The sequence below is a fragment of the Mesitornis unicolor genome, unplaced genomic scaffold, assembly GCF_000695765.1.
Source record: "Mesitornis unicolor isolate BGI_N332 unplaced genomic scaffold, ASM69576v1 scaffold13068, whole genome shotgun sequence".
NCBI classification, from domain to species: Eukaryota; Metazoa; Chordata; class Aves; order Mesitornithiformes; family Mesitornithidae; genus Mesitornis; species Mesitornis unicolor.
Window position 1 is genome coordinate 1 of NW_010203911.1, and position 15,167 is coordinate 15,167.

Sequence of the window (15,167 nt, forward strand, 5' to 3'; positions counted from 1 at the left end):
CGGCACCAGCCAAGCACGGTCTGTGCCCGGGCCGCGCTGGAGGCCGGCCTTTGCAGCCTGAGACCCGAGGAGGGGCCGATCCGCCTCCCCCGGGAGGAGCTGTTTGGACAGATCTGGGGGTTTGTCGTGGTCGCAGTCACGTTTGCAAAGACTGATCTCGGCGTCTGTTTGTTTATAGGAAATAAACTGGTTCCGATTCAAGGAAGACGATGAAATTTGGCTGCCTTTCCTTCCGACAACCCTACGCGGGATTAGTTTTAAACAAAGTCAAAACAGTAGAGACTCGCTGGCGTCCTTTGCTAGCGAACTACAAGAACTGCACCATTGCTATCCATATAGCTGTTAAGGACTGGGAAGATGAAACATGGAGAGCAATTCTTTTAGATAGGTTTGGTATGACACCAAAACAAGTGCAAGATTTGTTGGCTGAAGGGGAAAAATTTGGCAGAGGAGTTATTGCAGGTAAGCAGCCTTGGATTATATTTTCCAAGCAAGCTTTCAATCCGTTAACTTGCTTCAGTGCAATACACACCTGCTTTACAGTTCTGCTCATTGTAACAGTGCTGTAACACTTCCTTTGAAGTAGTGGTTCCTGGGCTGCTATTTCAATTCGTTATCACTGTAAGCTGAGGTCCATGAGGGAAGTTGTAAATAAAATTTGTTCTTTTTCATTGTTTTGTTAAGTATCTGACCTTTAGGATAAAGAATTTTAGTCAGACCTCAGTTTTTAACATAACTCTAGTAAAAACTTCAGGCTACAACTCTGAAGTCTGTACAATAAATGAAACTGACTTGTGCTAACTTGTGCAGTCATATGAAGTGGGTTGCGTGTTATGTTGTTTCATGATAATAAATGTCAAGCTCACACTTTTTGTATTCAGAGGTTAGGAACTCTTGCTGAAATAATTTTATAGTACTTGTCAAGTGAAGTCGTGACGTTGCAGTGCTTTGCATGTCATGTTGGAGCATTACACAAATAAATCCTATTTCGGTTCTACAAATGCTCCATTGCTGCTGTTACTTGGGCAGTGAAGTTTGTTTCTGTAACACAAAGTTAGGCTGGAGTGGCGTTCCTTGTATTGTGCTGAAATACAAGGTATGTTGCTGCACTGTATCCTTTCAAAGTTTTTATCCAGCAATCATTTTACACTCTTTTCTTGTGGGTATCTTGTGTTACAGCATCTTGCATTCTTATTTGAATACTCTTACCCATTCCTGCACAACACATTACTTCTATCACATGTACCGAAAAATTGTTCTTGTTCTATAGTGCTGAAAATGGTTAGGTACTATGTAATGTGCACATTAGCAACCTTGACATAAATTGCATGCTAAATTGTGGAGTAGGTATCAAGTATCAAGGCTTCTTTGATCTTTATTTTAACATTTCTAATCATCAAACAGTATAGACATTCCCTTTGGTGACGTTAAAAAGATAGTTTAATGATTTTAAAATGTTAACAGTGTCCTGATAGGAGCAGAGAGTTTTATTTTTAATGAAAATGTTTCGAGGTCAGATGTAGCTCAGGACTTTTGGTAGCAGCTCTATTGGTAGCAGCTCTATCTCTTTATATGCAGGCTTCTTTTAACAGAATTCTCTATCACTGAGTTGTGAATGGGATGAATTCACCTGTTCTTCACCGACATAAGTTCAGACAGACAGGCATTGACACTGGTTTGAGTTGTGCGTGCTTCACACTGCGTTCTTCTGGGAACAAATTAGCTGTTCTCTGTGTCTTCTGGGGAGTTTAGTTTTGGAAAACTTTTCTCTAGGAGATCAACCAACTAATTTTATATTTTAATTTTATACTACAGGATTAATTGACATTGGAGAGACATCACTATATCCAGACAACTTGCCTCCTGAAAAGATTTTGGAGCTGGAAGACAAAGCTGTCCTTAGTAATCTAGAACAGAAATACTTGACTGTTGTTTCAAACCCAAGATGGCTCCTGGAACCGATTCCGGCCAGAGGGAGGACAGGTGTGTGGCAGGTGGACATCCCTGAAGAACTGATCCCTTCATAAGCGTAGGTGCTGCCCCTTATGATTAATTTTCCTGCCTAAATGCACACTTGTAATTCACAAGTAGGCATCTGGAACACCAGTGAGTTTTTTTAGGATTCCCTTCAAAACTAATTGTTTGAAAGACCTTTTTAAAAAGTGCTCTTTTGAGGCAAGATAAGCACGATGTAATTTTTATGACCAGTACTGGAAAATACTCATGGGTTACTAGATTTTTCTTGTATAAATAACACTAAGTAAATGCAATTTTTTTTAAAGACTTGGTTGATGTATTGTGTGCCATTTTAACACATGAGTAAATACAACCATGTGATGCAAACATCTCTGATTACACGAGGAGGAAAGAGTTTGTAGGACCCTGCAGAAAAACAGTGCTTGAAAGCAGGCTGCCATCAGTAATAGGACTTCTGTCTCAGTCCTAACCTTACATTTGTGGGATTATTGAGAAAGAAATCATCTGAGATGAAGCCAGTCCTAGAGGCTTGTCAAACAGAGGCAGAGATTTGCTAGGTGAGGTTTCTGCACATGGTGCTTGTTATATACCGTAGATGTAAAACTTACATGAAGAGTAACAAAGGTAAGTCCTTCATTTTGGCACTTAAAGAGTTGTTCAAAATTCACCTCCTGCATTACAGTGAAGATCCTTTTCACTTTCTGGAGCGAGGTCCAAGGCCAGGTGCAGGCATGGCTATAAGAACAGGACAGGGCAGAGGTCTTGTATTCAGATGGTTTACTAGAACACTTAATAAAACCACAAATGTCACTTCAAAAAGAGCTGTGGAAGGTACCTAGCATGTGCCCCAGGTTGGGGTCTGAGGCCGCTGCCTGCATGTTTGCTGTTTGGACCACAAGTGCCAGTTGGGCAGTGGTGGTATGGTAGTTTGCCCCTAGGGCCTTGGCATAGGCAGAGCGGTAGCTGCTGCCAGCACAGCTGGACAGGCAGGAGGTGCCAGCTTGGGTGGAAAGGGACTGTTGGGCATGGCAGGACCTGGTGAAGCAGGAGCGGAAACAGCATCCTGGATTCCAGCTGGGCTGGGGCTGCTCTGCTGCAGCAAAAGGGAGGGGGCCAGACAACTGAGCTTCTCCCTGCCTACTGCTGCTGCAGGGTCTGAACTTGTCAAAGTGGTGATCCGTGCAGATACAGAGGCACATCTGACTTGGGTAGCTGCCTTAGCATGTCACTTGGCAGGCACTGACCCCCTGGGTGCAGAGGTGTGCACGTTCTCCCTTGGACCTGCTATTAGCAGACCGCTCTCCTCCTCAGAAGTGGTTTCCCACACAAGCTCAACATCTGGTTTGCTTTTCTGGCGGTGTGCACACACATCTGTAAAGTGAAAATCCTGTATATGGTTGCTCTTCTGGACCAAAGCTTTGCTGATATAGCAGATGTGGAAGATGTCTTCTAAAATCTGGGTTGTAGAAGTAAAACTAAGAAATGCAAAGGAAAAAAGTTAATTGCCACCATCCTGAGACTGGAAACCACAAAGAGAAAAGAACTAAGAATTTTAATTGCCAAAGTGTGAATATTAAAAATTACTACCAGGAGCATTCTAAACCTGACGTTTAAGCTGAATAAAATACAGTCCTGTTAAGTAGTAACCAGCCTTGTGTTTTTGTTGCTTAGTGACAGAGAAGCATAAGATTTTCAAAAGCCTACAAACTGATTTTAAAACCCAAATACCATTACTTTTCAGTAACTTTGGCATGGAATTAACATTTAGGTAACTATGTATACGATGCTGACATGGACCTTCTCAGCCTTCAGGAAATGCCACAAGAAAACTGCACAGAAAACTGCTTATCTGCTACAGCAAGACACGTAGCAAAACACATTTGCTACTCCTCTGTAGTAAATGCTTCTTTCATTGGAACAGAAATGTGTCCCACTAGAATATTCTGAGAGTTGGTTTGCACACAGAGGATCCAACAAACCTCCCTAGCTGTTTCTTCTACTAGCAAGTCACTGCGCGAGCCCAGTTTTGGAAGATCACATAGCTTTCTGGTGAATCCATGCAGCTGGAGGTGATTGAGTGAAGCTTTTCATGCTCTCACTTTCAAAAATTCTCAGATGCCCTTTCCTTGCTAGTACTTCCTCTTCGAACAATTCTTCATGAATCACTACACACCTTCCATTATTACCCCACCAAACAGACTCAAATTGATCATATTCTGCAGCATCCCAGAGATTCTTCAGAAAGCTGAAGCATGTACAGGCATCGCCTTTGCTATTGCTCTCAGAGGAATCCTGATGCTCACTTTTTGACCAGGCTTGCTTACTCAAAGTTTGTGAAGATCTTTCTTTAATTGGGTGTCCAAAGGCAGCATCAAAAACTGCTTTGTCACGTACTGGATGAAGAGAAGTTGAGGCTGATGAATCAGTTCCCTTGGCCAGAACAGAATCATGTGACATTTCCAATGAGAAAAGCTCCATTTTTAATTATCTTTTCTCAATTTGAGTAAGTTTCTCAGCCAAACCCTAGCAGCTAGACTGTCCTGCCAGCCAGCCAGCTGAAAGGAAGTCACCAACTGACTGAAAGTCCCAGGGGACAACTCTGGAACATCACCATGACACCTGTGCTGCGCTGCCCTGACACCACAAAGCAGCAGCATCTTGTTTTCTAGCAACATGAAGCAGCAGCAGCAAGTGCTAAATAGCACCTGTTACTTTTCATATGTGGAGTTGGAGGGGACCCATAAGGATCACCCAGTCTAACTCCCTGCTCCTCGCAGGACTACCTACCACTAAACCACATGAGAGTGTCCTCCAGCCGCTCCTTGAACTCTGCCAGGCTTGGTACCCTGACCACTGCCCTGGAGACTGATCCAGGGACTGACCTCCCTCTCAGTGAAGAACCTTTTCCTAATGCCCAATCTGAACTTCCCTTGATGCAGCCTCATCCCATTTCCTCATGTGCTATTGACTGGTCACCAGAGGGAGGAGATCAGCACCTCCCACTGCCCCCCTTGGGGAAGTTATAGACAGCAATGGTCACCCCTCAGCCTTTTCAAAGCCGAAAAAGCCAAGTGACCTCTGCCAGTCCTCATAAGTCTTGCCCTTGAGACCCTTCATCACCGTGCTCACCCTCCTCTAGACACACTAATAGGTTGATGTCCATTTACAGATTTTTTTTTTTACCTCAAGAACCAAAAAGTAAATAAAACTACAGTGAAATTTTAAGTGTAGTGATAGGACAGTGCTGTGTTGGGTTTCAGTGAGTAGCAGGTCCACGGAAAAGGGGGAGGTCTGCAGTGTTGGAAAGAAAAGGACCATACCTCTGAAGTTTTTGAGGTGCGTGCCTTTCACACACGAGTGTAGTCCATACACTCTTTGCTGTCATCTCACTGCCATGCTAACGCTAAGGAAACATGATCCATGGTATTAAGCTACCTAAGCAGGGGGTTCACCTGAACAGAAAGAGCAGCTGCAAGGATATGGAAGTACCCAACATCTGTTGTTATAAGCTGCTGGAGTATAGGCTTCAAGAACTAAATTTCTCTAGAGCACCTGGAAGTCCAAGACAATCTGTCAAAGGAGCTCTTCCTCCAAACAAGAAAATGCTGTACCAACACCAATGAACTCCTATCTTGAAGTGTTTAATCATTTATACCAACACAAAGTTGGTACTGAAGACCAAGCTATGGTCTTTATACCAGCTAACTGACAGCTGTAAAAACTACAACTAATGTTTCTGGCATAGACCACACACACAATGCAAGAGGGAACAGCTTCTTAAATACCCAATCTAATGGGAGAATGGTATACATGCTGCTCAAGAAGAATTGAAGCGTGAAGCTGGAACAGCAACAAAAGCAACACTGAACTCCCAAGCCAGTGCAATACTTATATGAAAAATTACATAGCTAACGAAAAACATCATGTAAGTTGCTACACATTCTGTTTCTTCCCTGCAAAAAGCTTTCCAGTCTTGCCTGAGAAGTGCAACACTGCTGTGCCTCTGTTGTTAAGACAATGATTGTGGCTGAAAAGAAAAAGAAGTAAGGAGGTGCTATACTAAGTCATCCCCAAAGCATTTAAAACAGATATGAAAATCAAGTGTGTATTTAGGACCTAAGACACCTGGAATAGCATAGGCATTACATACAGGGTTTTTAAAAAAAATACTTTTAGATAATACTTATACTGTACAGGACAAGACTTTTAAACAATATATTACACTGCTAAAATGTTCATATAAATACTATACAGGCGAGCGTGCAACCAACCCGTTAGGAAGGTTCACAAATTACACCACCACATATCTCTGTAAAAGCTCTCAGATTATCTTCAAGATCTGATTTGTGTCATCCAAGCTGCTGATTCAGCAATACGTATTTTAAAGTAATTGGGACAAGGCATGAGATGAAATACATTTGTCTGCTGATTCCCAGTTCAAGTTTAATATGCTACTGTCGTCTTAATCTGGCACATCAATGTTTAATTTGGGAGGTGGAATCACGTATTTTCCAGGACTCTGTGTAATGACCACTCCAGTCTTTTTTCGAAACATTGGTGCAATTTTCGGTGGTTCAGGCAGTGGTGTTTCTTCTGTTTCCTCATTATCTTCATGATGAAGATCATAAGAAATATTTCCATATTCTCGTAGGAATGGGAAAATTTCAAGCAGGAACTGGCAAAAGTCTTTGCGAATTCCAAACCACCCTAAAAAAAAACCCAGGAAATAATTTCACATTCTTGGAGAAAAAAATGAAAATTTAATTAAGCAGTCTATGCAACCTCATTTAAGTTCTCGTGATTGCTTGCATACGAACAATATAAAATCTGTTAGTGCTGCTTCTCAGTGTGTTACTTAGACCTATCATCTAATAGCATTATTGTTCAGATTATGTACAGATACACAGGCAGAATAGATACACATATACAGAATATATACACATATACAGAATATATACACATATACATTTGCATGCCTCTGTGTGCGTATATCCATACACATAAATTACAGCTATACCACCACAGCAAGAATCCATTTCATTGCACATCTTAAACAGCATCAAGTCACATCAGTACACAGGAAAAAACAAAAACAGACACTGCATTTCAATCAAAGCAATCAGTCCTACATGGGAAGACATTCACGCCAACTTTTGTTTTGCATTTCAATCAAAGCAATCAGTGCTACATGGGAAGACATTCACGCCAACTTTTGTTTCATACACACAAGGTTACACCGCTAAAGGGAATGTGATGGCATAGGCAGACACAGATAGTAAATGTAAGTATTCAGCATTCCCCAAATACTTTTGTTGTTAGCCAAAGATGTGATGATGGGAGCATCTCATCCTTGGTATTACCTGTGCTAAAACAGTATGCACTGTGTTTGTTATGTATTTTGCTACATGCAAAGACTTGGAAAGAGCCTTTCAGTAAGTGGCCCTTGTGATTCAGCAGATTGCACTCCTCTGTCAACCAATACCAAAGGTCAGTGGTAAAAGGAACAGCCTGCCCAAGTCAAGTCTTCCACACTGAAGGAAAGCAAAGTATGAAACCTTTCCCAGGGAAGATCCCATCAACCAGTCTTTTTGCAGTGATTATACTTCATGGCCAACTGGTTGATTTTGCTTAGCACTTTAAAGGTGGACTTTCATGCAAGTTTTCTGCGGCTCACCTAAAGTGACTACTTTTTAAAGAGTTTACATTAATATTTATTAACCCTACAAAATGGACATATGGCTTTCCAAAAGACTAACTTAGCCATAAATTATTGAGGGCATACATTGTAAAAAAATCAAAAATCACCAGTACCAATTTTCCATGCAATGACAATATTAAAGTAAACTAAATGTATGGAGACAAGCTTCATCACGACAAAAGAAATTCTGAGTATACTTCACAATTGGACCAAAACTGAAGTGAGTTTATATCACAAACATCACAGCTGGTTTCTTTCAACTCTGAAAAATCCTAACAAATTTTATTGCCTTGTCAACAAGGAACATGAGCTACTCATCTGCACTGGCTCAGTAACATCAGATGGCTGAACGTGCAAATGCTGCTTTTGGCAGTGCTAGCTGTGGTGGGGATAAAAGCCCAGTAAATCTGCACTGGCCACTCAGGCAACTCCGGTTAGAAGCAAGCAGCACAAGAGCACTCTTTGGCTAAACAGGAGGGAGAGAACAATAGTTCAAGGCTACTAGAACAAATGCTAATTCAACATGGTAGGTGCTACACTATTTTCAGAACCCAGAGTAAAAAGATCCAGTCACGTCCCATGAGAATGAAACCCATTGAAATAAGGAAGGGTAAAAGGTTAAGGTACAATTAAAATCCCATTAAGATTTCAAGTTGAGTCCAAGCAGAAGTTATGCTCTCACAGGAATAAAGAAAGAAAAGCAAGAGACAGTATGAACAATGAAAACTTACTAAAATCACCTGAAAACATTTAAGCCTCGGGTTTCAAGCTGTTTCCATGACTTTCAAATACTTACAGTGATTTCCTCCTTTTTGTCCAAATGTTGTTGCCATTAAAGTTATCAGTGACAGCCAGAGAGGAACAAATATGGGTATGAAAGAAAAAGAATTATGTCCATCCAGTCTGTGTACTAGTAAGATCTAAATAGGAAAAAAATACACCATGTCAGTATAATTGCAATACCCACTTTCAAGCTCATTAAAACAGATGCTGATCTCAGATCTTTAACTTCACACATCTGTGAAGAAGAAAATTAATTTTGCAGAAACACGTATTTACAATTCCAATGTGCTGCATATTTTACTTAAAAAAACTTCAAAGAAACAAAGAACTTGTTTTTCTTTCATATTTGCTGTTAATATTTTACTCCAAACCAAAAAGCAGTATTCTCACTTTAGTAATTTCCAAAAGAAACGCAACATTCATCCCTCACTGAAAAAAGAACAAGAGACATAAAACCCGTTATGCTTTTTCCTACCTCAAACGTGAGCAGTGGAACTACAATCGTCATCCAGCTGACAGCCATTGTTATGTGTGTCCTCCTTTGCTCAGCAATCACATCCATAGAGCGCAAGAACAGCACAGACCATACGATGTAATAGAGCACTACCAGACACAGAAAGGACATCAAGATCCACAGGGGAACACAAACCACCTGAAAGAAAAAGAAATTAACTGCTTTTCCACCCCCACAGGAGTACATTTTCATCAGTTTGATTTGTTTCAGGTGTGGGTGTTTTAAATAAAGGAAGACTACATATGAAGTCCAAACAAGAAAAATAATTTTAAGTCTATAACTAACTTTAAATCTCTTTAATATAATCTCTATTCTAACAGAAAAGCTTCACAAATCTGTTGTAAGCCGTATCAGCTCTTTTGAGTTCCTCAGTTCTCTGTAAACTCCATCAAGCAGAAACAATTTAAATGTAGTTCAATAGGACTTCTGTGATGTTATGTGGGCTCAAACAGCATTTGAAATTCATTTTAGCAAGTATTTTTTACACTGGATACCTTACTTCAAACAGTTTCTAAAACTAGATCCTTTTCCTAGGTTTTTGGAAAATAGAAAGCACAGTCCTAACGGTGTCAGATTATCAGTTTTATGGTACCTTACAAAAACCCAGACACAGAAACAGCACTTTTGTACTCTAAAGGCACTTGGGCCAGGAGATCTCAGCAGCTTTGACAGTGACCTCTTGCACAATAACTGGATTTACATGTCTGGTAACACAACAAATAAAACAAGTTATTTACCAGCACATTCCCTAACTCACCAATCATTTTCATGCCTAGTTCAGTGTTCCCACTGGAAACTTTTGGTTTTCAACAACTGATGAGAGATTAATTGCAGTTGACAGCACATCCCTCTCCTCCAAAAGATGAAATGCCCAAAGAACAGCCTCTGTTTGTTTCCCATGACCACATGGAAAAAAATCCATGTTTCCACATGCCAGACCTTCAGTGAAGGATTGTTAAGTGAGCAAAAATGCTATCATGGACTCTGATCGCACACTAACTGTTCCCTGTAGTAAGTATCTTTATGAAAGTTGACATTTACACAAGGATAAGAAGAAAACACTTGTTACATACAAGCCACGGCCATCTGATGATCTCATCTAGTCTGAGCGCAATAAATATGAACTGTAGAATATTGACTGAACACAAGATTTCCAGCTGGAAAAAGAAAATACATTAGTTAACTCTTAGCATGAGAAAGCTACTTCCAAGATAACCAAAGACTCTGTCAAAGGACTCTTCTGACTCTGTGCTTATCACTGCAATAAGAAACATCATTTGCGTTTAGAGTAGCTATTACTAAGGATCCCTAAATTTGGGAGGCTGTGATCCCAATAGTGTAGCTGTAGAGGCAGCTGTCTCCTGATGAAAGGCCTTCCTAGTATTAAAAAACCAACCTATAATTAAATTAACAAGTAGTAAAAAGCATTTAAATTTAAAACTAGCAAAATTTATCTTTAAAGAGATCATTTAGTAGTTGCAGTAATGTAAAGATGAAAGTCACATGGGTTTAACTACCAACAGTCCAGTTTAAAGTCCCAGCTGTATCTGGAGGGAAAACACAGAATAGTGGAAGATGACATCCAAATGTAACCATTTTCTGTATAATTAAGAGATATTTTAAGTTACACCGAAAACACTTGGGCGTTGAGGCAATACAGAAACACAATACTTCTCATTAAAAATCTTGATGAAAGCTTTTCATGTGCCCTACTTATTATGAGAACTAGCCCTAACTTATACTGTTAAAAAGAAGTTTGTGTCTAGCTTGAACAAAGTAAAACACTGAAACATCATCGCACTTGGCAAGATTCTGTTTCTAAAGTTCATGGGCAACCCTACATGGGTAGGAATTTCAAAGATCAAGCAAAGAATTACGATCTGAAAAGACTTAACTGAAGCTCTTAAGTGTAAGTTAGAAATATTTTCCATTTAAAAAAAAAGGCCAAACATGTAGGGATGTAAGACATCTTTGAAATTTACTGTTTCTCAGAAGGCAGACACTACATGCTATTCTTCATTAGCAAACGTGATTGTGTACTGTGATCTCTTGGATAAAAGCCTTTGAAATTCACAGCACAGGTTGTCAAAAATCCAACAGGCAGCCAGCACTTGCCTACTTCAGATTACACTGAAGTCTTCGATGTTGAAGTACAGGTTACTGTAAATTAGACTGGAAAATAGAATTAAAAGGATTTTGTATCACAGGCTTTCTAAAAAGAATAAGCCACCCAAAAATCCACACAAGCAGAAGACCAAGCAACCTGAAAACTGGAAGAGCAAACAGAAAAATAAAAAAGTCACAGGATCAATTGCTATTAATAATCTTTAGAATCAAGTTAACATTTGAGCTATATATGGCAAGTGCATGTATTTGGAGTGGCTAGGCTCATAATTAAATGAATTCAATATGTCTTAAATAAATAGTGCTTCATTGACTGTGAAAATAGAACACCACATGAAAGAAAGCTTTATCTGAGTCCACAATGCTATATAGACAAAACCCCACGATGGACTTGCTGATCAGCTCATCAGGTTCAGAATAGGAACAAGCAGACAATGTATTTTCAGATTAAATAATTATGAAAACAATCCTAGATTAACAACTGCTTTAATTATTCATGCCAAACTTTAATACCCTGGATTAAAGACAGGCCCCTCTTATGTTTCTAGCAAATGGAAAGGAAATAATGAAATACTCCCAGTGTAAAACAGCACTAAGTGAAGATGACAAAATAGTTAAAAAAGAGTTAGAGTTCAACTGCAGAACTTATTTTCTGTGAGACAGCTGTTGCCTTTTAAGGGTGAGCAGGTCCCAGTATTTCTTCTGCCAGTAATTAGCAGCTGTGCAGTCATCTGTAAACCAATGGGTAACCAAGCTTCATCCGGTAGAAGGCAAGTCCTGCTACACAAGTTTTACTTTTAGGAATGGTGAATTGGGAAGAGAACTCTGCAAATGAAATTCTGTTTGCAATATTTTTAAATTGACAACTTAAGGTATCAGTTTACCAGCGATCCTAACATTCACTTCACAAAAATGTTTCTGTAGACAGAAACTTGTATGCTGACGTTAGAGAAATATGCTCTTGAAATGAACAAGCCTGAAAAAGCCGAATTTCATCTACATATGGATTTTCAATTGTTATGGGATAGTGTGAGGACATAGCAAACAAAAAAATCAATAAGGATTCTAAATTTACAGCAAAACACCACAACCGTCAGAAGATCTTGAAAATCCCTGCAAAGTTCTTTCAAAACCAAAAGGAGTAATGTAGAGAAGAAAGAAGACAGAGACAGAAAATAAAACCCTCCTGTTTTATGCCTACCATCTGCATTCCCCAATTAAAGAAAGATCAAACACACAAGTTGGGATAGTAAGACATTTTCAACCCCCATTAGAGCTCTGGAAGTTCTGTTCTGCCTAGGGACTTAGGCAGATAGCGCTTACTATCAGCAGAATTTTCTTCAGTAATTTCTGTTTAAGTGTTTAATATTATCCATATTGCAGAGTTTGCAGCGAGTTATTTTGACACAGTATAGCAAAAAGCCACGTTTAAAACATGCTGCAATTTGGTAGCTGAAAAAAAATATAAAATATTAGGAAAAACTGTATTATTCCCGATCCTGATTTTTCACTCTAGCAGGTCAGTGCAACCAATTAATTCAACAAATGCAGTCATCCATACAATGCTTCACTAAGGGATGAACTGTAACTACATTGATACAGAGTCTTGCCACAAACTTTACACATAACCAAGGAAGCATTACCTCCAGAGACCTGTCATGTCGAAATCCCCACACGCAAGCTGCAACCGACACTGGGGACACAAAGAATAATGGCATGAAGACCAGGAGCCAGAAATGAGTTCCTCTTTCGATCCTGTCACACACCAGAACTTCAAACATCAGCAGCAGCAGGTGGATGCCCACTGCAATTAACATCGCTTTGAACTCCACACAGGTTTCTCCTTCTGCTCTGAAGAGAGGATAAGGAAGCATTCAGTCCACTTTTCAGTAAGAAAGCACAGTACCCTGCTAACATCCCACGACGCTTTGTTTACAATTGCTAAGTTGCAGACATTAGCACTTGTTTTTAATAAACGGACACATTATGCCCAAGTAGCTGCTATTAAACCACACTGCTGATGATGCAACGGGACTTCTTGCCCATAAAGCTGCACATTTGTTACTCAAAAGGAGCAGTGGGATTTTTACAACTTCAGAATTTTCTAAGGATTCCATAGCTGTGCAGAGAGATAAAACAGAATTTCTACTTTTTCTCATTTGCTATTACACTCGCAGGCTGTTAGGGAATAAGCTACATCTAAAATTATGTTCGGTTCCTGCACCAGCTTTCATTGAATCAACATCTTTTCCCAGAATGTTTTTATTCAACAAAATCAGCATCTTGAAACAGAATATTATCTATGACTACAAAGTAAAATGCTTGTAAAATAACAGCACACCCAGAGAAACCACACTTCTCCTACCCAAGCAGAACCATTACTCGAAGGGGCAAACAAGACCTGAACCACATAACACAGTGTATCAGAGTGAGACCTGTGCACATCTTTCGTTTTATATTCACTGCAGACAGGATTGAATTGATTGCACTTCATTTAAGGTAGTTTTTCTTTTCTCCTACCATGCGCAAATTCACATCCTACTCCAATTACCAAAAAAGTGAACACTGACTTATTTAAAGGTCTAAAAGTTCTTTTACCCTAAACTGACAAGCAAAATATCCGTGTACAACAACTTGGACAAAAATGAAAAGGAATTTACAGGATTTGTACCCACAAGCATCTTGCTATCCAAGTGTTAACACATTTGCCTATATTAGTGTATTAAACCACTTGAATATTTCTTATAAAACTACAACTAAAGTCTGAAAAAATTCTATGTTTACTGCATATTTAGGAACTGCTGAATATTCATCAATATGTTCACTGAAGTTAATGTGCACACGAAGGAGAAAGCCAAAAAATTATTTTAAGTATGTTGAAAACAGACCTTCTGGATGCTGTATCTTATGCTGTTTAAAAAAAACTATTTCTAAATTTGATTCAGCATGGAAAACACATTATGTTCCCTCTGTTTTGCAAAAGGAACATCCTCAACTTACCGATACTGTGGGTTTCGGGCCCATACTCCTGTTCCCACTGAGGCACCAACAATCACCATTAACTTCCACAGCCATATGGGAGCAAATACAGCCCAGTAACTCCACTGAATTTTGTCATCCAAACGCAGAGACAGCAACACAGAGAAAAGCAGCAGGCAGGCGTAAATAAGAAATTTGCTATTAAAAAAACAAACAGAAGCCAGAAATTAGCTTAACGTGAACAGAGAACAAGGAAGTCAGTCATAGCTGAAATTTAATCAGGATGCCTCATAACAGAAAACGTGCATCAAGCTTCATTGCAAAGACTCAAATCAGTGCTGAAGAATCAAGTATTTCATCATAAACACAGCACATGTCATCTCTTTCACTTATAAAACCATTGCTTCAAGGGAACACATCAAAAGCATTCCTGTATGACAAAATGAATGGACATCTAGAAATAGTGCCCTCCCACAAGGACCTGGTCAGGAGCTGCATTATTAGAGGCTCAGAAATACACCAGCTGTACAAGTTTTTAAAAAACATGTTCTTTCATACAAGTTAAGTAAGATTGATGTAACTTTTGAACATAAAAAAATTCATGTAATTTTATCCACACTATTTTTAACTAAAGATAAAAAACTACTACATATTGTAGTAAGTGAGACTCCTGAGTCTGGTTTTAATTTTTACAGTCAGTCAAAAAGCACCATCCAACAGGTTAAACTTTCAATAAAGTTACTGATGACAGAGTGAAGTTTCTAACTGCAACGCTGAGGACAGTGCTTACAAGTTTAAAATAGTTATGTTGATATATTTCATTAACTAGTCAGCCTAAGAATGAATAAGGGTATCTGGAACACTTGAGAGCAGTGGCACAGCAACTGCTTGTACCACCACCAATCAGAAAATAATCACGTAGTACATGATTTCCTCACGCTATAGGAAGGGAAAAAGTCACCCACTCGTTCACCAGAGGATCACAGACTGCTTAATAAAACACATAATTAGGCTTCAACACCACTTCAGTGAAGTAATTTAATGTATTTTAAAACATGGCTAATAACCTAAGGAACAGAATAAATACTTGCT

General features: G+C 39.3%; 2 protein-coding genes across 2 annotated transcripts; one reads left to right on the forward strand and one right to left on the reverse strand.

Moving 5' to 3' along the window:
* The first annotated feature begins 209 nt into the window (after positions 1 to 209).
* LOC104534412 (uncharacterized protein CXorf40 homolog) lies at positions 210 to 2,058 on the forward strand. The gene is made up of 2 exons (XM_010190886.1): positions 210 to 462; positions 1,816 to 2,058. The coding sequence occupies exons 1-2, from the start codon at positions 210 to 212 to the stop codon at positions 2,025 to 2,027; spliced, it is 465 nt and encodes a 154-aa protein (XP_010189188.1). The 3' UTR covers positions 2,028 to 2,058.
* A 4,342-nt stretch (positions 2,059 to 6,400) lies between these two features.
* On the reverse strand, positions 6,401 to 14,269 carry TMEM185A (transmembrane protein 185A). The gene is made up of 6 exons (XM_010190887.1): positions 14,097 to 14,269; positions 12,740 to 12,947; positions 10,046 to 10,129; positions 8,934 to 9,110; positions 8,472 to 8,595; positions 6,401 to 6,684 (listed from the first exon to the last, which is right to left on the reverse strand). The coding sequence occupies exons 1-6, from the start codon at positions 14,153 to 14,155 to the stop codon at positions 6,440 to 6,442; spliced, it is 897 nt and encodes a 298-aa protein (XP_010189189.1). The 5' UTR covers positions 14,156 to 14,269; the 3' UTR covers positions 6,401 to 6,439.
* Between the last annotated feature and the right edge of the window lie 898 nt (positions 14,270 to 15,167).